The sequence below is a fragment of the Anser cygnoides genome, chromosome 14 (assembly GCF_040182565.1).
Source record: "Anser cygnoides isolate HZ-2024a breed goose chromosome 14, Taihu_goose_T2T_genome, whole genome shotgun sequence".
Classification (NCBI taxonomy): domain Eukaryota; kingdom Metazoa; phylum Chordata; class Aves; order Anseriformes; family Anatidae; genus Anser; species Anser cygnoides.
The window spans coordinates 19,201,770-19,224,765 of record NC_089886.1 but is presented as its reverse complement, the minus strand read 5'-3'; the positions used below and the strand labels follow the sequence as shown (position 1 = coordinate 19,224,765).

At 38.6% G+C, this 22,996-nt stretch overlaps 1 protein-coding gene across 8 annotated transcripts in view; it reads right to left on the bottom strand.

Annotated features, from left to right (window-relative positions):
* ATP10B (ATPase phospholipid transporting 10B (putative)) overlaps positions 1–22,996 on the bottom strand; it is a 216,125-nt gene that overhangs the window by 38,352 nt on the left and 154,777 nt on the right. For 4 of the 8 annotated variants that reach the window (XM_067005484.1, XM_048064682.2, XM_048064688.2 and 1 more), the window contains 4 exons: positions 21,978–22,118; positions 15,719–16,012; positions 14,654–14,848; positions 1,768–1,972 (listed from right to left, as the gene is read on the bottom strand). In XM_067005484.1, the coding sequence (XP_066861585.1) occupies positions 1,768–1,972; positions 14,654–14,848; positions 15,719–15,993 (675 nt within the window). In that variant the 5' untranslated portion in view covers positions 15,994–16,012; positions 21,978–22,118. Of the gene's footprint in view, positions 1–1,767; positions 1,973–6,747; positions 6,830–12,545; positions 13,974–14,653; positions 14,849–15,718; positions 16,013–21,977; positions 22,119–22,996 lie in introns of those variants that run through there. The other 4 variants (XM_048064686.2, XM_048064689.2, XM_048064681.2 and 1 more) reach the window with 3 other exon arrangements.

The window sequence follows — 22,996 nt, the reverse complement described above, 5'->3', positions numbered from 1 at the left end:
GAGCAATTCCTCACAGTGCTAGTTCCCAAGTCTCTCTTTTTTTTCTTTACTGTGCTCTAATTCTTAAATTATTTTCTCTCTCCTGTTCTTCTTTTTCTGAGCAATACATAGATTTTATACATATACATACAAAATAAAATGTAAGCACAAACAAGTAGAGAATCTGATCTAAAAAATAAATTTTGGAGGAAAAATAAAAGCTTGATGATATCAGGGCATATTGTATGCCTTCTGCCCCACATGGTTGAATATTTTTACAGTCTCTTTTAAGATCATTGCTGAATCTTATTCAACTCAGTAAACTCAAGAGAAAAATCAATACTTATTTGGTTATCCTATAAATATTTGTACAACAGGAGAATGGCAAGATGCAAGAGGAATATGGAGAGCTCATTACTCATTGAACAACCTAATAGGTTTCTAGCTAGAAAGGGGTAGAGAAAGATGATTCTTCTCAACACATTTTCTTCTGATGACAAGAATTTTACTATAGAAAATTCAAGTTAGAAAATGGCTTAAAGAAAAGAAAAAAAACCAACAAAACAGCTTCCTTCATCTCTGTCTTTTAAAGTTATGTGAATTCAATATTCCTAAGCATATCCTAAACCAAAGAACTAACCTCAGTTCATACGTATTTCATTCCTCCTTAAAGAGTCACACTTTATAGATGTAATTAAATCTGAGAAGTTTTATGGAGCACTTAAATCACAAGATTAAACAAAGCTCAAAGAACAAGGAAGTAGTAGTAGACAGGCACGCTAAAACCAGCTCGTATGCTATTTAGCACACTGGGTTTTTTTAGTCAACATACTGTTTACACTAATAATTTAAAATAACAGGGTAATATAATGATTATTTGAGCTCTGACCTTCCTGAGCACTGGGTATCACCATGGTCAGAAATGCATTCCACTTTGCCTATGTAACAAGACTTCGTATGTATAAACAATTCTGGGCACACAGTTTATCTAAATAATGACTCCAAAACTTAAAAAAACAAAACAAAACAAAACAACAAAAAAACACGAACAGTTGGTCTGAAGCATAATACAGCACATGGGTGTTTTCTGATTTGAAAGAAGACTTCTTCATATTATAAACGACTGAGGCAAAAGTTTGGATTTTGTGTAACAGCACAGCCTCTAAAAGAAAAAATGGAAAACCTCATATATAAAGAATGCCCACATGAGATTGGTGCAGTAGCCAGCTGAACAATCAGCCTGTTGAACAGCCAGAACAATTCCTACCTGTAAGTGTACCTGCCTGGTGAAAGAGCAATAGTACATCAGCTGCAACAGGGAAGCAAAATCCATAAAGAAGCATACAGCCACTCTGGAAGGGCTGCACAAGCTGTCTTCCAATTTCTATGCAGAAATAATTCACTCAGTAATAGCAGCTTTTCTATGGGATGTGCTCTGACTACTTGCAGGGTGTGGATGGCTTATGCATAGGAAAGACTTGCTTCAGTAGCAAACCTGAGTACTGTGTATTGTCTCTTAGGAATCCATTGATGCAGTTTCCTGCAGGCAACTACCGTCTGAGGTAAATCTTCCCTTTTATACAGCTATCCCTGTCCAAGAATAACAGAGAGCTTTTGGGACAAAGTGCTGCCTTCTGCCCAGGGCATTAGCAGTAACAGCAAAAAATTTTTGCAGGTGTGTTGAAGAAACCAGCCCATCAAAACTGCTGCACTTTGTGGCTGCAGCTGCGGTGCAAACGGGCTCAGACCAACCCCTGTCTGCATGGGCTGCATTTTCAGTAGACTTACCTGGCCAGAGAACCCCATCACGACTCGTCGTTGTTTAAGGTTTGTCTCCCCATCAAGGTTTGCTGTTTCCAAATGGCAGATCCCATTTTGATCAGAGGAGTACAGCAAGAGGATATCAGCTGGGATGGTCTCATTACACTGCAGCTGCACAAAATCCCCCACTTGTACATCTTTCCAGCACTTTTCAACATAGGCACGGTCCTTCCTGTTGGATTAAAAAAACATCATGGGTAAATGGTGACATCAGGAAGGCAGGCCCCCTGGTTAACAGGGCTTCAATAAAAGAAAACAGGCCAGTGGTGGCACACCGTTGTAATTTTTTAAGAGAGACAGCAAAACACCTAGAAATTACTGCTTTAGACAGTTTCATAGTACTACTTTACCATATCTCTCATTCAAAATAAAATATCTACCTGAAATAATAAAAAAAACCTACAACAAAATTTCTCGTTCTAGTGTTAGGCTTACATTCTCCACCGTAAAACTAGAAAGGTGCTCAGACAAAGAGGTATTTTAAAGTATCTTATGCAAGAAATTCAGACATTTCTCCAACCGTATTCATTGGTTTTGACTATGACTAGGTCTCGGATATTTTCCATCATCAACATATAGACCCTGAAAGAAATAAACCAGTATCACAGCCATATTTGCTTCAGGTCTCTTCAATTTGTAATTCTCAAAAGCTAATTTCGAGTCTTGAGCTTAGGACATAGAATCATCTTCAAAAGGTAGAACAGCATGCAAATGTTCCTTAATATTAAGAGGAAAAAAAACAAAAAACAACTGGAACTCAAGTTTAATGGAAAAGGTAAGGGCAAGAAACAAAGAGCTTCTAAATTTAAAAAAAGAAAAAAAAAAGAAAAAAAGAAAAAAAACAACAGCCATGGAGTTCAAGGAAAGGAAATTACTATTTCATTAACAAACTAGTGTTCAATGGTTTGGGATATAGCATTTTCTGACATTACCTTTCCAATAATTAATCTTTCAACTGCTCTTCATCAACTAAGCAAACTGAGAACTGCACAATAAGCTTTAGAATTAGTTAGTTAGAATGAGAAAACTGCACAGGAAACAACAGCCCAGTTCCTCTAAACTTTTGAGAGTAAATTATTTTTAATACAAATAATTGAATCATCTTAGGTCTTCCCTCTGTAAGACCGAAAATGCTTATAACACAAATGCTCAAGATGCACACTAAAAGGCTTTTTGTAATGACTCAGTCTCATTTTTACATAAGTTTTGAATCATCCTCATTTATTGCCTGAAGAATACTGTCTTTCAATTAAGTGCTTGTTTCATGAGCATTGATACAGAAGATAAAATGTTTTGCTCCAATTCAAAGGCACACATCCAAGCATTGCTTCAGAGTCAGGCCAATACTTCCTGCTAACCTACTTTCCTGGTCTTCTGTAAAGGGGAGCCAGCCCTAATGCTGTCAGGCAATCCCTTGCAGTTGGCTGACATCCTTATCTGTAAAGCAACATGAAATAACAACTTCCTGCAAAGGTTATGTGTACAGTTAAATTCTGTGCATTTCCCAGTGGCTGAAAAACAAACAAACATACAAAAAAACCCCACAAACCTAACTGTATAAACTGATTTAGTGGTAGATGTGAGATGCACTTAAATATTGCTAAGCAATCTTGTAGCAAATACTTTTTCGTTTTTACATTAATTTTTCATTCATGAATTGTTCATTTTTCTGCCTTTATTTATATGCATTTCATTGTTTCTTTTGCTCAACAGCACACATAAAAAGATCACACTGATAAACAGAAGTCTGCTGTAAGCTAATTTGATATTGCTGCTCTTTCAAAAAAAAATAGAAAAAATAATTCCAGACCAGTTTCTATTTCAAAGATATTTGAGCAGGTACATGTTGAATATTTATTGCTCTACAAAGTGGACAATAATGTTAATATAGTAAAGCCACTAAGCAACTAGGAATCCTTCCTATATCAAATGCTTTTCCAGGAGAACTTAATTTGTTTGTTTAAAACATAAAACACTCAGAGATTACAGGAACAGTTTAGTACAAGCAGATGGGTTGCCTTGCTACCCTAGATATATGGCTGTCACGTATAGTTTGCATATACTGTTTGCTAGAACTTCTGCAGGGCAATCCTACTTTTCTCTACGTCAATTCTTGCACAATTCTGATATTTATGGAACACGCTTTTGATTTTTTCTGCTCACTGCTTTCTGCTATAGAAAGGTCTTTCCTAGCTGACTATCTTCTACATCAACCTAAAAAAACAACAAGTTAATAAAAATAATCCATAGAAATCATAGATTTGTAATATTTTTTCAATAATCCCCTATGAACCTAACGTTATGCACACAGCTTCAAGTTCTGTCCGTTCACTAATTACAGAAGAGACAATGAGTCAGAAAAGCCAAATGACTTCTTTCAGATTAGAGGAGAAGTCTTGTTTAGCTAGTATAAATTGCTAGTATTCCATTCTTGTATTCAGGTGAACAGCATCCCTCTCTCCTAATGAACATCAAATTCGGTGAAGAAGCAGTTTCTTTGTAGAGAGCTCTATTTCCTGAAAGAACTATTTAGCTGGAGCTGTGAGAGTAAGTTTCCTACATTATAAAGGTATTCTAAAACTTTGCCAAGAATTACCAATGAATAAAAGAACAAAAAATACTTCACAAGGAAACTCTCACACCCCACAGCAACATTGGCCCAGTTGCCTAGAAAGATTTTTCAAATGAAGCAGTTTCCTTTCAGCAATTCCTGTAACTGGGAACACTGCCCATTTCTCTCTTCTTTGATTAAAGTTCATAGCACATGCTTCGGTTGCTAAATAAACAGAAGAGCTTCATAAATCTAAGATGGTCTGACAAGAAACATATAAAAGACAAACACATTTATGCAATAAACCAAACAAAACGTGGTGATTTTCTATAGGCAGAGAGCTGAAAGCCTGAATCTTATTGCACGTGGCATCAGGGCTGTGGGACGTCAGATTTATGATCTAGGATGAAAGTTTCCCATTACCTTCTTTCCTTTACCAGTCAATTTATCAACCACACACTTAAAAACAGTTCCCTTGCTTCCTGGTATAATGGGTAGCATGACAATATCCCTCACAGGGTAACGCAGACAAAAAGAGACAGCCTTGAATAGTCACAGCAGTCTGCCAGAATTTGGTGTCGGACTCATCATATATGACCAGTAGGACCGAACTGAGCGGACTTTATGAAAGCATTTCTGGGAAGAAAGGATCATATAAGAAAGCCTGCTGTAGTTAGATACTGTGGGGGAACATGAATAAATTATTGACTTTGTGTCAACAATATCATTTTACATTCTTGAATTCAATAAAAATGAACTTCAAACAAAAACTGGGTCAAGCAGGATGGTGAATAGGAGGAAATAAAGAAATATTGTTCTGCTCTGCAGAGGAGATTAAATAAAGGTATTTTTTCATATGCATCCCACAGGATGTCTGTGAGTCCTAGACTGTCTGTGAGAAAGATCTTCAGAAAGCTTTATTATGCATAACTATCATATCATCAAATTAGTTCAGTAAGTTTTATTTCCTTGAATTCCTAAAAGTTGCATGTGAGTTTCTTTTGCAGCTTGAAGCAAAGACATTATTTGCTCTACCTTTAACCCTGTACATTGCCACTAGATTATAACACCAGCCACTCTGGAAAAAAAATTACTGTCACATATAGACAAAGCCAATTGTATGTTTGTAATTGTATGTAAATTCTCTACAATTGTATTTATTGTATATAAATTCTCTAGAATGTTATATTCTCAAGTATCACTTTATCAAAAAATGCTAATGCTCTGATGTTCTCAATGTTACACAGTAAACAGAATTACACAGAAATTTATACTTTACAGATTATTTTTGCAAATAGAAATTGAACACACTATCGAAGATTTTAACAGCTTTTATATGGAAATCCCCACAACATGCTTTCTAGCACCACTTCATGGCCATGATCTCAAGGCTAGGAGCTACTGCCGTAAAACTTTGAAAAAAGGACAACAAAGGAGCAGATCTGGGACTTGAGGAAGGCACTAGACTGGAGGGAAACTGATTCTGAAACCTGCCCATAGGCTAGAGTACAGCACAGCTTGAATTAATAACTCCAGCTCAGGAATACTGTATCTGAGCAGAAGTATTGTTTTGTCCATGCAGATTCATCACTGTCTTCTGCCATGTTACTATCATTTGTAGATGGAAAGGCTGATTTTGTGACGTGGACATCAGCCCAGCAGCATCAATGAATCATCATTTAGCAGCAGTCAGTCCTGTAACAAGACCTAGCAATCTGTAATAACCTTTCCCCTCCATAGCTGTGGAACACTCCCTCAGGATTCCAGTAATGCAGTAAGATAGCAATGAGCATCTTTTAGAGATAATGGGAATTAAATTTTTCTAAAGTCTAATAAAATACATTTTTTAATTACACCAGTTTGGTGTTACAAATTCCTGTATGCTAGCAACAGATACTAACTTTTTGTGTTAAAACTATCTATAGCATCCTACTATGGATGTTATTATTTCAATGATAAAAGAAGTCAATATTCAACTTCTGTAATCATTCCAAGATCATGTGGAATGCTAAAGTAAAGCAAACTGAACTAAGTGCCAGAAACTTAGAAATGTATTACATGTTCATACACAATGTTCTGCCTTTCTTTTAACTTACTTTTTTTCCCATCTCTATCTCGATTTTATAATGACATACACCAAATGAAGAAACACAATCAAGTAGAAGTCAAAAGTATTTTGAGAACACATTTGCTTAGTCTTTACTACATTCTTTTAGTAAGCTATTGATTAATGTATTTAGGAAAATCTATTTTTTTCTTTTTGAATATTTCCTAGAGCAAAATGCTATTACTACAATTCTGCAGGCACTAGCTGGAGTGAATAGGTAAAACCAAGATCTGTTACTTAAAAACCAGTAATCACTGGCATTGGTTTCTGAGGACTCCTTTAATCTTACCAAGTTTCTGGAAGCCACAGCCTAAATCAGCTTTTCCAATAGACATCTCCTTACATAACCATGTAGCATCTTTAAGTCACATGGTAGGAGCCAGCTGCTCTCCAGGATTTAATTGTGTTTTAAAAATTAAGATAGGTAAGATAGGACTTAATGCTACAATCTCATGATTCTGCAGGTATCTGAGCCAAAACAACAGATTCTCATTTATTTCTGCTTTGTCTTTAGTAATTACCTTCAGCTGCTTTTGGTTAAACCATTGAGCATCTTTTCTGTGAAGCACCTTTAAATGCCTAGGCAGGTAATAGACCTCAAAAAAAGCTCTAATAAAGCAATATACGAACTTGTGGTAACATTAGTTATATATTTATGGATTTTCTTCCATAGAGCCCAAGGATCCTTACTGTAGCGATATGCAGTGACTGATAAGATCCACTAGCTCACTGCTCTTTGACCAGTTACTTAAAGACTGCTAATCACTAGCATTAGCTTCTGAGGAAACTTTTATCTTAATCTTGGAAACTAGACATTTTTATTTTGCATTTTGTCAGCTCATTACATCGCACATCTCTTCACTACACAATCACCATGCTCAGCATAAGACAAACTCACGTTTTAACTATTTCTTACAATTTTGGTACCACCGTTTTCAAGCAGTTGCATGGTGGCATATAACAAACTGGAGCATCCTCTTGGTTGAGACCAATTTCTCAGGTCACTGGAAGCCGAGAAATTCATCAGCCTGCACAAACAGAAGGCACTGTTTACCTTCAGTTACACCCACTGTTAATTCAGGTATCCACTGTTAAACTAGATACAAAAATTCCATACTACTTGGAGGACATGTAGAAGCTATACGGATGACAGAGCACAGAATGAGTGCCTGCTGCCAGTGGTGGTCCCCCCCCACAGAATGATATACTCATTTTTGGCATTAAGCAAATGAATGGCATTGGATCTTTGCTGAAGGAAAGTGAGTTGCAGTAATATAGCAGATAATCATCCTGCAGTTATTGTAACTTATTTATATTTCTACTTCTATATGAAAAAAAAAGTTTAAATTGATCAAGTTCTTTCTCTGTTGCTGTCTTAGGAATGCATCTTCAGCCATGTGGAAGACGGGATATGAAGCCAAATCTTCAGCTTCCAGTTGATTATATTCATCCGTCATTCAGAGGAGGAACCACTGAGGTATAGAAGCCTTGATGTTGCTGTGCCCAAGAAAATCAATTGAAATTTTGCCTGAGGGAAGGTGATAGGACTTCAAGCAGACCAGAGGCTTGAGACTCTTTTTTTTGGTGTATAAAATGAACCAACTAAAGCCTCCAGCAGGCTCCTAGTCTTTAAAGTTATGCTTTGTTAGAAACAAAAATAATAAAGCAGAAAGAAAAGGTTCTTTAACAACTGAAAACTCAGTGCTGCTGAACAAGACTTTAAATGGAAGTGTTGGCAAAAAACCTCTTTTTGCTTACTGTGCCCTTGGCAGGATGGTGTTTTCCTCTCATCCTGCTTTCTTCTCAAAAAACTTTTGGGTTCACCCTGGGTTGAATGAGCTGCATATGATGTTTCCTGGGTCCAGAGAAATGTTGCCCTTTTTTCTTTCACTTCTGGGATTTGACAACAGGCCTATTCCTGTTTGCAAGCACATTCCCTGCCATTCTCCGCTATCTCCCAGACTGTACTTAAGCTTGCAGACCTCTGTGTTGCTGCTTCCCTGGCCAACCACACCTTCTTTCCTGACATGGGTAGCATCCAGGAAAGGTGCAATCTCTGTTCCTTTCAGGTCTGATTGATCAGAGCATATGAAGGAGGTTGAAGGCAGCCTTCCTCTTTACTACTCAGCTATCCCAAGTTTAAGAAAATATAAAGTATGCTATATGTATTGTAACTGGTAGACAAGCAGGTCTTCATTGCTGTCAGAGGCTTCCTATACAATGAATCTAACATTTGCCTTATAAATTACAATACTGAATTATGAAATTTAAATCAATTGCAGTATTTTAATTCTCTTTAAAACTGGTGAATCTAGCTCAAGTCATTTTCAGCTTTCCAGCTGCTGGCCTTTCTGACTTTGTGCATTGCAGCGATGAGGTCTCTGTTTTTCTCTTATTTCAACATCACTTGCTTTAGGACTAATCCAGAGTTAATGGTGATGCAGAAGTCTTTAAATGTTCTAAAACCTTATACTAAGCAAATAAAGAATAACAACAAAGGCCAGACTGACTTTTTATTGACACAAACACTAGGTGGGCCTACAATGGAATAGGAGATTGATGCTTGTGGGAGCTACTTGAAAACCACACGGTCTGTAAGCAACCGAAGAATTTTTCTACAGTGAGTACAATGGGGGTCTCTCAACATTTAGTATGCCTGTTGCCTTAACTAGTTATCTGAGAACACCACTAGATCATTCAAGGAACATACACTAGGCTTCTCTGAATCACTATTTCAGATATCTGAGTTTATGTGCCTAAAATTAAGCAATCTGAACAGCTCAGATAATGTTTTTTTACAGGTGCAGCTGCCAGATGAACGTGCATTTAGTCAAGCATGTAGCTCTGACATCTTGCACTGTGCAAAGTCCTTGCATTTGCATTTGAGTGTCTATTGATAATAGTCAGAAAAATTTAGGTTTAATTTTCTAAAGTGTGAAATCAATTTACAATCCTGTCTGGATGCTATGGAGTATTTGGAAATTATTACGGCTTAATCCTAGAGGTATATCACCCCCAGACCATAGGTTAATTATATATCAAGTAGTTTCTTGAACATTATAGAACTCTGAAAGAATCAAATAATAGCTTTTAGTAACTGTTGGCTTTTAGTCACTTACAGGCTTGTATACTACATTAAGTGCTGGTCCCTACTGTTAGTTAGTTAATAACAAACTGGAGAGAGTTCAGAGAAAAGTAACCAAAGTAGGTTTGGAGGGACTGACTGACAAAATGAAAAGTATGATCTATATACATATCTTACCTAAAAAGTGTCTGGGCGTAACAAAGCTAACATGTTAAAAATTACACATATATTAAGACTGTAATTGTTATGGATGAAGAATAATTAGGGTTGCATGAAGCCAGGTCACTTGAGGAATTTTAAAGCAATTAAAGAGGGATAACAAAGCAGAATATCATAGAAGATGCTTTGACAATCACATTTCGTAATAGTGGAAACCTCATTGCTAGGAAAATTTAAAAGTAGACCAACTATATTTTAAAGGATACCACGAGAAAGGAAACAATTAAATATAAGTCTGTACCATCCACAACTGAATTTTTAGTTCTCTTCTTTTGGTATTGTGTGATTTATTTTGGCAGCACAACAGCTTGTACACAATTATTATGCTTCCAAAAACCTTTGATTCAGAAAGTCCACAATCAAACACCAGATCTAAGCTATTGCATCTCCCCAAGACACTCTAATATTACTGTCTCCACTTTTTTTAATTAAACGGTCTTTAAGTATGCTACTTGAAATGTCTTTTCCTTCATTTAACTAGCAGGCTAGATTACCCATTCCAGCTGATCTCTGTGAAAAGAAAATGAGAAGTAATGTGTTTACAGGGCAGTCTACTTGAATTCAATTTTCTTCGCTCTGTGCTGAAGGAAGCCAAGTTACTGCATTTGCCCCAGTCTTCAAGAAAGTTTTGGAGAACATTCAGTCTTCAGAAAAGAGAGCTCTCCCTTTGTATGTCTTTTGAAATAGGAACCAGAGATCTTGTTACTGAAATATACTCTGCAAGACTTCAAATCTAATTAATTTTCCATCTTAGGATGGAAGATGAGTTGTTTTATTAAAAAGAATTCTTAGTTGCCACAAGATTAACAAGATTCACAGTGCTTTGAAAAAGACTTTCACCTGTGTTAAAAAATTACCTACAGCAGATGATTCACATGGAAGAAAATTAGAAGAAAACTCTTCCATGACTTTGCAGCTAGCAAGAAGAACAAGAAATATCAGCTTCCCAAAGCACTACAGAAGCCTGATTAAAATTATTCATGATATAATAAGCTGTAACTACAGACGTGATGGCAATTGCAATTATCCATGATTCTTCCAGACAGCATAAATGGTACAGTCTGAAGCCCTCCTTATTTTCCTTTCCCTTACAGCACTGGTTTTGACCATAAAACTCTGGTTAAAATACAAGATACTACACAATATTTCATCACAGATCAAAGTCCTTTTTATGGAATGGGACGATCAGTTTTAAGATGGGCCATGTCAAGTTTCTGTATATAAAAGTACTCATGGCTACAACTTGAATCTGGATCTGTATGTACATCGTAAATCCATAATAGACATTTTTCTCTTATACAAACAATTTTTTATCATACTCCCCACTTCTCACATTCCTATGGTAAAAATCTTTTAGATATAAATTAGCATGGCTGCTTTATGTCAAGAGGAAGTAAGAATCCCATGCAGATCTATCCATTAGTACCTACTGTACCACCTATTATTCTCTGTCATACTGGTCTTAATAAGAAAGGTTAACAAATAATCCATTGCCTCATGGATTAATGAAACACTGGAAAGATTAAAAATTCCAGCTAAATAGCAACCTGAAATATAGGAAAAAGAGGTAATTTTAGCACCCAAAGAGCAAGAATTATTGGTAGTTTTCATGGTGGAACAGAAAAGAAATCTTAGATGAACAATATTTAGAAACTTGGAGAATGTCTGCTTTTCCAGACTAGTTTGCAAAAAGAGGAGAGACTTTGTTTCTGACAAATCATTATCTATATGTGGGGATAAGTTTAGCCACTGAACAAGCAAATCCATTATTTCCCTGTTTAACCAGCAGGGTATAAAACCAAAAAAACCCCTGGCAAACACATGCAAGAGAAACAAACAGTAATGACAGAAGTAGGTGACAAAAAGCCAGAGTTCTGCAAGATACTGCTTGTAAGAATGTACATTATATAAAATACTGATGATTAATGTGAGGGATGACAAGCAACGTTCAGGGAAATGGAAAGTTTTGCTCTTCTGACAAACTGTTGTGATATTTTAACAAGAAGAAGTCATTTTCTACTTTGCAGAGAGAACAGTTTTGATACATTAAAACGTATTTTTCAAACTCCTTAATGTCCTAAAAGAAAGAGGTCATGAAACATTTTGAAGAAGGCACAGATGCTTATAGATACTTCATTTAGAGATGACCAGAGTCATACATTACTATCTCCTATCTTTAAACTGTGTTTATACACAATTTTTATTTTACGTACAACCTAATAATAAATGAAATACACCTGAAAGCAAGCCTACAATTCGGAGTATAAAATTCAAAGTAGCTCAAAGGGCTACAGTTTTCAAAAGTTTCTTGGCATATAAGGATGCAAATAAGGACACATTAGCTTGACAGATCTTGTTCTGTGCTACTGTTGTGTACTATATCGATCTTGTTTTGTGCTATATTGATTGTGCAGATCTTGTTCTGTGTTATATTGATAAAATTAAGCTCTCCTGAAAATTTCTTAGAAATCCAGGGCTTGGTAGTTATTTAAGCACCTGTTTTCATTGCACGCTATGTCTAAGAGGCCAATAGCCACTCCAATACCATGAAACTCAAGTTTTCCTTCCCAGTCTGAACACCCGGTTTAAAGAAAACAGAAATATCTTTCCCTGTATGAAATATCAGGTGTTATCTAGTTACCAAGACTTTTCTCCATTTTCTTAATCACTGTGATTTTCTAGCAGGCATTTTTTAATAGTCTGAAGCAAACAAAAAACAAAATCACCATTGATAAAAGATCTTAAGCCAACATTTTTCACAATAAAAGCTGTACAAAACCCACCTGCTGTAAATGTAACAGCCCATATGATTGATTTCTTTGTCTAGTTTATACCGCCGAAAGTCCTCCCAAGCATCTTTAATGGCTGTCATGGCCATTATAATGCAAATCGGGATCATAGAAACTTCTGGTTGGAAAGCATTCACCACCGGCACAAAATTCAGCAGCGCAATGACCACAAAATAAATATTGGCAAAGCGGTGAAACTGCTCATAGATGTTTTTAGGAAAGAAAGTCAAGATGGTATACTTTGTTGTCTTGATTTTATTGGAGTCATAGTATCTGTTTGGATTTTCCTTCCACTTCGTACTTCCAAAGGACAAATTGGAGATGATCACTCGTTTATATTCATTTTTCTTCTTTCTTTTCTTTAATTTTCCTCTCTTCTCCAGCTCTTCATTTTGGATTTCTGTGTCTGAAGCAGCACATCGGCAGCAGGTTTCCTTGAAAAAGTGTTTTTTCCAAATCATCCTAGAGAAGCAGCCTGGAAAACTTTTCCTTGACATCTTGTTTTCCTCTCAAAAAGTAGCCTCAAGTTAAATACCAACAAAGTTAGAAGAGTTCAATAGTCCAGATAAACTCCAAAATGGCGGAGAGAAGAGTTAAGCTGTCTGGAGCCCACGGCTGCCTCTCACTCGGCTCCAACCTCCACCTGCCCAGGGACAGGTATCATCCTGACCCAGCTACACTGGGTCCTAGAGCCTGCCGGGAAGCCTGCACGTCATACACGACAAAAGCATCCTGAATGTTTTGTTATTCCTGTTACAATATGCCCGGAGGCTCCATTCAGAGCATTTCCCTGGCATCATGTGTCTGCTCACATGAAGTGTCTCTGTTTTAACACAGAACAGGGATGAGCCTAATTGTACATACAATTTTCACGGTTCACTCCAAGCGTTCCTGAATCACTTTGTAAGCCTGTGAGCTGCCAGGAAGTTCAAAGGTAATGGGCAGAGCTCTGCGTACAGAAGTCAACAGAAGCCAACTATAAGCCTCTGTACAGACAGTATTCCTCTCTTCCACCTCCTCTATCTACTATTTGTTTTCACACCCATAACATGGATTATTAAAACAAACACATTCCCCCCCTTAACCAACTAAACCTAGTTGTGAGAATTATAAGTATACATAAACGATTTAAGGGCAGTTTACCTAGATTGCCCCACAGCCTTATCCTTCTCTGACAGACCCACCTCTGGACTCCGAAGTGTCCCTTTCTCACCCAGTAACCCTTCCAGCTTCCCATTTCTTTTTCCCCATTGGACTCTGTGCCACTGCCACATTAAGTGGTCAGCCTAGATGAGATTTAATTTCCAAGAGAGCTAATAAATGTGTACTAGCCATAGTAATTTTTCCTCTATGGCTTGAGCTTAAGAAGAAGTGAAAAAAGGAAGAGACCCAAATATTTAAACTTCTTTTAAAGCAAAGCACTATTGCATTATGTAGTGACAAGCTAGGCAGTCTCATGTCAAGTTATTACTTGCACAAGAAACTCTGATGAAATCAAAATGTTGCAATAAGAATTGCGCGTGAAAATATTTCTTCCTTCTGAGTCAGTACTGGGCAAACATCATAGTTTACTGCAAGTGGGTGTTGTACCATCTCCAGAGTGAAAACGTGTTGTATTGATCACCTGTGTTTACTGGAAATGCTATAAATTTTTTTTTCAGTTCCTGGTTATGCTTCACCTTGAATGCAGTTGATTATTAATTTTTGTATTAATGATTTTAGCAGGAAACTTCTGAAAGACATTTTTTCAATGTGTTAAACAGCCCCAGTGATCCTTTCCAGACTTGGATACGTTTCATATTTCCTCCAGATCCTTCTGCAACCTGGAGAAGACGTGTGTGTTGGCAGACTGGTTTGGAAACTTGGAATGAAAACCTGTGTATCGCACACAGTACTGTGATATGAAATAAAACTTCAATGATATCAGGATGACCCTGACTGAGTTAAACGAGGCACTTTCAAAAGCAGAAAGAAACTCTTCTGTATCACCTTTTACAAACTTACTGTACTCCAATGAGTCAGTAAGGGAACTGCTGCAAAATCAAGATGAGCAGTTTCCACCACATCAAAAACAAGGAAAATAATTGGTGTAGTATACTTACTTGTCATAGACCTTGGTTTTAGAGGAGTTTATCATCTTATCAAATCGGTATTTTCTATAGTTTTCAATAGCATCCTTAATCAAACTGGCAAGCAGTACCAAAATCAGAGGCAGCATAGTAATCTCCCTGTGGAAGACTTCTATTTGTGGGAACCAGTTTACAACCAATAGGAAGAGGAAATAAAGATTAGCTAGCCTGAAAAGGTACAAAAGAAATTAAAGTGGTCAGAAATGAGAACTTCTATTTTTCTTGATGCAATTCCCCCATTTTGTGTCAAAGGAATATTAATCGTTTCACATCTCTAACCTCCTCATCCTTTGCCAGAATAGATTAATCAGTTATTTAACTTAGATGCTTATTTTTTCTTTAGAAAACGCTGAGTTATATATTTTCATAATATTATACATACATCCAAATTTCCATGCATTATAAACACTTTTATTTTAATCTCTAGGAGCTGAAACTTCTTTAAGGATCCCCCAGCACCTCAGTCTTGAAAATAAACACAAACTCAAAAGCTAATTAAAAAGAGAGAATTAAAAAACTCCTCCACCACCACACACACAAAAACACAATACAAAGCAACAACAAAAACAAACAAACAAAAAAAAACCACCAACAACAATGTAAAAGGGTTGGTATAGAAAACGTGTTCAAAATTGTGGAACTGCCTGCATCAGGAATCCATAAAGGATTCCACATGTGGAAAATGGAAAGATCAAATTATGAAAGTATAAATCTAATATAAAGATTTTAAAAGTCAGAGATGGATATGACACTACTATTACTATTTATCTTGAAATGAAACTTGAAATGTTTACAGATAAACTGCTCCAGCATTCAAGCAGTAAATCTGGCCACAGCACAGGTTAGGGTACCTAGCATTTGTTTGCTTTAAATCTTCATTTCAGTATAAATCAGGTGACATTTGTTTCCAAAGAATCATCACCTAAATTTTAGAAACAAGGCACCTACAAAAGCAGCCCTTCTCTGTCATGCTCCAATATCACTGTTTCAGAGACAACTCTTATATGCCATGCATCCTTGAATGATTTTTTTTTTTACCTGTGAAATTGCTCAAAAAGATTTTTGGGCAAAAAAGTAAACCACGTGTATTTTGTAGTCTGTATCTTGTTTCCAGAATAAAACCTAGAAGCTTGGTCCCAGTCTCTCTGCTGTCTCCCGTTGTTCGGAAACACAACCCTCCACTTGTTAAAGTTGACTTTTGATTTATCTCTGGCAGAAAATAGTAGTGGGGTTGATTCTGGTACAGTCTGGGAGAGACTTATGGCTCCTAGTCGCTGCCAACGGTACAAAGCCGAGTCCACAGACAAAGCCATTCGCAGCAGGGATGTCAGGCTGAAAGACAAATGCATGACAATGACTGAAAACCAATTCCATTCTGGTAGAAAATTCACTTTGTGTCTTACTAGCAGAGGTTTAAAGCAGCAAATGGTACTACTGTTCAGTCCATTACATGTTCAGTCTTTGAGCTCAGCACTTTCTACAGAGAATGCATAGAATAAGACACAACAAAATCTTCAGCAAGGAAAAATCCATTTCTATCTCTGGGAAAAAAAAAAAAGAAAGCCCACCTCTATTTTCTTTGTGTTATAACAGCAAACTAATATAGATAAAGCCAATTTAACAGATGCGAACAATGGCTTTTCCACCACAAAGTCTGTATCATTTTCTTCAGTCATAAACTGCCACCAAATCTATTCGGGCATTTTTCTTCTAAAGTCTCAGACTTTCTTATATTGCTTTTTCTATTCACACTTACTTACAAAGGGACCAGCTCAGGTGTTGAATCTCAACAGCTCAGATAATAAAGAACTGCAACATCAATTTAATCTCATTTACATTCCCATAACAGTTTTCTAGAGTCTCCATAGAAATCTGATTTAAATGAAAAAATGCCAAACACCACTAAAACAATGGGTGTTTTATTGGGTCGTGAGATAAAGGAGCTCAGCCTCCTAATACTAATCCTATTATTGTTGAACACATGTCTTCTGACTTGTTCACACATTCACAACTGCAATTGCAATCCAGTGACCAGGACAGTCAGGCTCCAGCAGCACAGGTGTGTAAGCTATTATGTTCAATTTTAAACACCGTAAAATCCCAATTCAAAAGCAGGAGCTTGTGGACCAGAAGCTGCCATATAGGTGAGGCAGTACACATGACAGAGCAAATAAAGAAACACACTGACCTTGTGCAACTTTAAAGTTCCCCTAAACAAAACCCATGAACTGATCCTACCTCACCTAGGTTGTGCGGCTAACATTTTTTTATTTAAGCTTGGACAATGGCCATTTAGATTAGTTCATTAAAGAATTCGCTTAAACTTTATTTGATAGCAACCATGTTTGAAGCAGATTGAGAAGATCTGTACACATTTGTGCAAGACTAAATGAACCCATCTCAAACTGATACTTTGAAATGGTTTACACCTTTATTACAGGCGGGTCCTTTTCTTTTTGCTGTCAGCTTCCTCTTCCAAAATGCCTTTTTTTTTTTTTTTTTTTTTTTTTTTACTGTATGCGGTATGTGATTTCCTTTGAAAAACAAACCGTATTTGAAATGACATATGCAGTTTAGTCACAGAAGGGGAAAAAGTAGACTACTGAATTTCACTAACACACTTGAAGCACACTGTTTTAGCAGCAAGCAACAAGCAAGGTTTATGCACTATCACTAGCTGCTCAGAAAACCAATGCAGAGTTCAGCTTGCTCAGCAGTGCCTTGGGATCCTCTGTGATGAGAGGAGAAAGGCTAATTGCCACCTATCAAAACTTGGAAACACTGGCTTAATTACTCCAAACACTCAATGAATCCAGACTTAATGCCGTGTTATCTCAATAGGGAATGATGAAACTATGAATTACTGGGAAGATGCAAGGGAGGGGAAATATCAGAACAAGCAAGGGAAAGGAGTTTTTAACAGAACTCGCTGTGTACCACATACTGGAATTCCAGCCTTCAGTCCTTCCTTGATTTTAGATGACTTCACTGTGTTTGCAGTAACTGTATTCATCTGTGAAAAGATTAGCTACTGAACGGGAAAGCAGCTGCCACTGTGATAATGAGATCTGAATAGTGGCAAAGTGGTGATCTTTGGTGGCTCAGATACACACAGTACTACACACGTCTTTAACCACATAATATATATACACTAAGACTTATATAACAGTGGCATATATGAGCTACACATAACCTGCCAGAGCACCAAATTATTTCTGTACCTGTGATACATCAAAGTAGGTTAAAACTAATTTCAAATTACAAATTAAAAATGCAACAGTTTCAGGCATATTACTAAAAATAAAAGGAGATATAAATATCCTGGAAGCACAACACAGCCCAGAGAAAGCAGTCTAGGAGGTTTCTGGAGAGCGTGGAAGATAGCTTCCTGACGCAGCTGGTTAGAGAGCCTACCAGGGGAGGTGCCCCGCTAGACCTTCTGTTCATAAACAGTGACGGACTGGTGGGAGATGTGGTGGTCAAGAGCTGTCTTGGGCAGAGTGACCACAAAATGGTTCAGTTCTCTATTCTTGGCGAAGTCAGGAAGGGGACCGGTAAAACCGCTGTCTTGGACTTCCGGAGGGCAGACTTTGAGCTGTTCAGGACACTGGTTGGCAGAGTCCCTTGGGAGGCGGTTCTGAAGGGCAGAGGAGTCCAGGAAGGCTGGGCACTCCTTAAGAAGGAAATCTTAATGGCTCAGGAGCGGTCTGTCCCCACGTGCCCAAAGATGAGCCGACGCGGAACTAGACCGGCCTGGCTGAGCAGAGAGTTGTGGCTCGAGCTTAGGAGAAAAAGGAGGGTTTATAATCTTTGGAAAAGAGGGTGGGCTACTCAAGAGGACTATAAGGATGTTGCAAGGCTGTGCAGGGACAAAATTAGAAAGGCCGAAGCTCATCTGGAGCTCAATCTGGCTACTGCCGTTAAAGATAACAAAAAACGTTTTTACAAATACATCAACGCAAAAAGGAGGACTAAGGAGAATCTCCATCCTTTACTGGATGCGGGGGGGAACTTAGTTACAAAAGATGAGGAAAAGGCTGAGGTGCTCAATGCCTTCTTTGCCTCAGTCTTTAGCAGCAAGATCAGTTGTTCTCTGGATACCTGGTACCCTGAGCTGGTGGAAGGGGATGGGGAGCAGGATGTGGCCCTCGCTATCCATGAGGAAATGGTTGGCGACCTGCTACAACACTTGGATGTACCCAAGACGATGGGGCCGGATGGGATCCACCCGAGGGTACTGAAAGAACTGGCGGAGGAGCTGGCCGAGCCGCTTTCCATTATTTATCGGCAGTCCTGGCTATCAGGGGAGGTCCCAGTCGACTGGCGGCTAGCAAACGTGACGCCCATCTACAAGAAGGGTCAGAGCGTAGACCCGGGGAACTATAGGCCTGTTAGTTTGACCTCAGTGCCAGGGAAGCTCATGGAGCAGATTATCTTGAGGGTCATCACGCGGCACTTGCAGGGCAACCAGGCGATCAGGCCCAGTCAGCATGAGTTTATGAAAGGTAGGTCCTGCTTGACGAACCTGATCTCCTTCTATGACAAAGTGACGCGCTTGGTGGATGAGGGGAAGGCTGTGGATGTGATCTACCTTGACTTCAGTAAGGCTTTTGACACCGTTTCCCACAGAATTCTCCTCATGAAACTGGCTGCTCGTGGCTTGGACTGGCGTACGCTTTGTTGGGTTAAAAACTGGCTGGATGGCCGGGCCCAAAGAGTTGTGGTGAATGGAGCCAAATCCAGTTGGAGGCCGGTTACTAGTGGAGTCCCCCAGGGCTCAGTGCTGGGGCCGGACCTCTTTAATATCTTTATCGATGATCTGGATGAGGGTGTCCAGTGCACCCTCAGTAAGTTTGCAGATGACACCAAGTTAGGTGCGTATGTCGATCTGCTTGAGGGTAGGAAGGCTCTGCAGGAGGATCTGGATAGGCTGGACCGATGGGCTGAGGCCAACTGTATGAAGTTCAACAAGGCCAAGTGCCGGGTCCTGCACCTGGGGCGCAACAACCCCAAGCAGCGCTACAGGCTGGGAGATGAGTGGTTGGAAAGCTGCCTGGCCGAGAAGGACCTGGGAGTATTGGTTGATAGGCAGCTGAATATGAGCCAGCAGTGTGCTCAGGTGGCCAAGAAGGCCAACAGCATCCTGGCTTGCATAAGAAGCAGCGTGGCCAGCAGGGCTAGGGAGGTGATTGTCCCCCTGTACTCGGCTCTGGTGAGGCTTCACCTCGAGTACTGTGTCCAGTTTTGGGCCCCTCGCTACAAGGAGGACATGGAGGTGCTTGAGAGAGTCCACTGAAGGGCAACGAAGCTGGTGAGGGGTCTGGAGAACAAGTCTTACGAGGAGCGGCTGAGGGAGCTGGGTCTGTTCAGCCTGGAGAAGAGGAGGCTCAGGGGAGACCTCATCGCTCTCTATAGGTACATTAAAGGAGGCTGTAGAGAGGTGGGGGTTGGTCTATTCTCCCACGTGCCTGGTGACAGGACGAGGGGGAATGGGCTAAAGTTGCGACAGGGGAGGTTTAGGTTGGATGTTAGGAAGAACTTCTTTACTGAAAGGGTTGTTAGGCGTTGGAATGGACTGCCCAGGGAGGTGGTTGAGTCGCCATCCCTGGAGGTCTTTAAAAGATGTTTAGATGTAGCCCTTAGTGATATGGTTTAGTGGAGGACTTGTTAGTGTTAGGGCTGAGGTTGGACTAGATGATCTTAGGGGTCTCTTCCAACCTAGACGATTCTGTGATTCTGAGATTAATTGAGGTAGCTTTACGCATAAAAAGTAGCACGTCTTCCACAACTTCCCCTGGGAAACTTTTTCTACAGCTTCACAAATCACAAATTCATAACATGATCCACACTAAACTAAGGTACTGTTATATGGGGGGTATATTCTGTAGCTGGATGCTTGAGCAAAACAGCAAGCTGATGGCTTTCTTGACATGAGTTTCAGCACTGGCAATGAAAAAGTAGGAGAATCAAACATAATACTTAGAATTTTGGATCAGTAAGAACATAAAGGAGCCTGAAATTGCCATCAATGTTAGGCTGTGACACAGTAGGAAAGAAGTAAAAAGATGCATTCTGTAAAACAACAGCTTTCTTATCTCAGCCAGGTGCTTACAAGAATCTTGCAACTTAATGGCACTTCGATGTTTTATACCAGTTACTTTCTGTATGGTAGGAAATCCATTAAAAATATTACATTCTTCTGGCAATATATCTAATGTATTTGTCCCAACTCTTTCTAAATGAGCTTCATAAAATCCTTTCTCTAGAACAGAACCTTTTCTAGAATTATAAAGTATTTTAGAGGTACACACCCATTTGATATGTTTTTACATGGAGCTGTCACTGAAAGAACCCATGAAGTGTGGATTTTTTCAACATGTATTTACTGAAACAACTTGTTTTCTTCCATCTAGGTAGTGAAGCCTGAGTACTGCAACACACATCCCAAAAGATCCAGGTGATGTAGACATTTCCATCACCATTACATTTGGGATTTGGCATCTACTCCACTCCAGCATAGAGATTACAAGAAATGATAACTCCAGTGCTGGCATCTGACAGCTATTACTGTTTTGCTTAAACTCACCTTTGTCAGCCACTTCAGAAATACTTGCCTTCAAAAAGGAATTAGCAAATTCCAGTGGCCGGCTTCATTTCCAAGTGGGATTTTTCAATAGATAGAGACCAGAAATGCCAGGGAAGCACTGGCCACAGCTGCAGAATTTTGCATTATACTCAGTTACGCTGCAGTTGCTCAAGGTGTAACATGATGACAAATACAAGGAAAGTACATGGCTTTGCTTCAGCTCAGTGCTTGTCAGACTTTGAAACAAGGGGACTAAAAGAACCCCCCCATGCCCTTAAACTCCCAAACCTACTATATAGGAGGGAGCCTGGAGAAATGGTTCAGGAATACAGAGGAATATCCATGACAGCCTGCCTTTATTGCTATATAATCACAGCAGCATAAGGTTTTAGTGTCTCATCATCTAGACTTTTCTGAAGTTGCTGTCTGTTAATACTGTTACCAGCGTTCCTGTGGAGGCCTAAGAAGCCTCAGTTTCAAGAAGCTGTTTTCCCTCTTCCTTTTCATTCCATTACTCATAGCTAAACCTGTGGGCAGCTCTCCACGGGGCAAACACATTTTCACCCTGATAATTCCCAAACGGTTTTCCAGGGGACATCCTGGGGACATCCTAGCCTGGGACAAATCCGCTCCCTCCTTGTGTACATACCCCTCAAGGTTCCCACAGCTACAGACATACATTCATTATATGAAATTATGATGAATTGTTACCTATCTTATTCTTCCTTTTAGGAATAGCACTCCTTTCCACAGTCCAAACTATTGTCACTCTGGCCTTCACATGGAGATATTATGGTCTCAAAAGACATGCAAAATGTTAATGCATATTTAGATATCTCCGTTTCTGAGTTCCTGCATTTGGGAAAAAAAACAAAAACACCAACACAACAAAACAACAAGGCAGAAAGCAATACATAAGTGATTACACTAGAATCTTTTTACAGCAAAGGTAACAACCATACAGAATGTGTCAATCAGACACCAAATTACATTCAGGTGTGAGATGAGAAATGTGTAGCTGGTGCTAACATAGGAGGTTAGACACAGTGGTCACATTATTTCACAACCCTGCCTCAAAGTTTCTGAAACATTTAAAGCACTAAGCAAAGCATGAAAGCCTTTGCACATCTCCCATAAAAATATGATAGAATGTAAGTTTGAGAAAGTTTCTTATGTTTGATGAAAGACTGAAGTGAACAATACCCTATAAATTGAAATGGTATCATTCACACTGTCATCAGGACTTTTTTTTTTTCTTTGAAAAAAATCAGAGTTTCTTTGCAACAAAAGGAGGACTGAAATCATAATCTTTCTGCAGTATGTGGCACAATTTGATAACATTTATCAGGTGATTCAAAGGGACAATGTCATTAAATATTTTTTTCCTTGCCATTTGGCACATAGATTAAAATATCCAACTTCCGGTAATTAAAAAAGAGTGCTCCACAGTATTCATGGAAAAGAAACGTATTTTGCCTAACAGCTTTGTAATGGTACCCTGAAGAAGATACTATTTGTGAAATGCTATTGACTGCTACTGCTATTTACTATTTCTGCCTCAAAAAGAGGATTTTACATACGCTGTAAACACTACAGCAATGTATTTATTACAATAAGCAGCCATTAATTATATCTCATACAGCCTAAGGCCATCCTTCATGTTTTGAAAGGCTCATTTATTTTATTCTTGCTGCATTTCATCAGTGAATGAACCTGTCCCCATTGTTAAG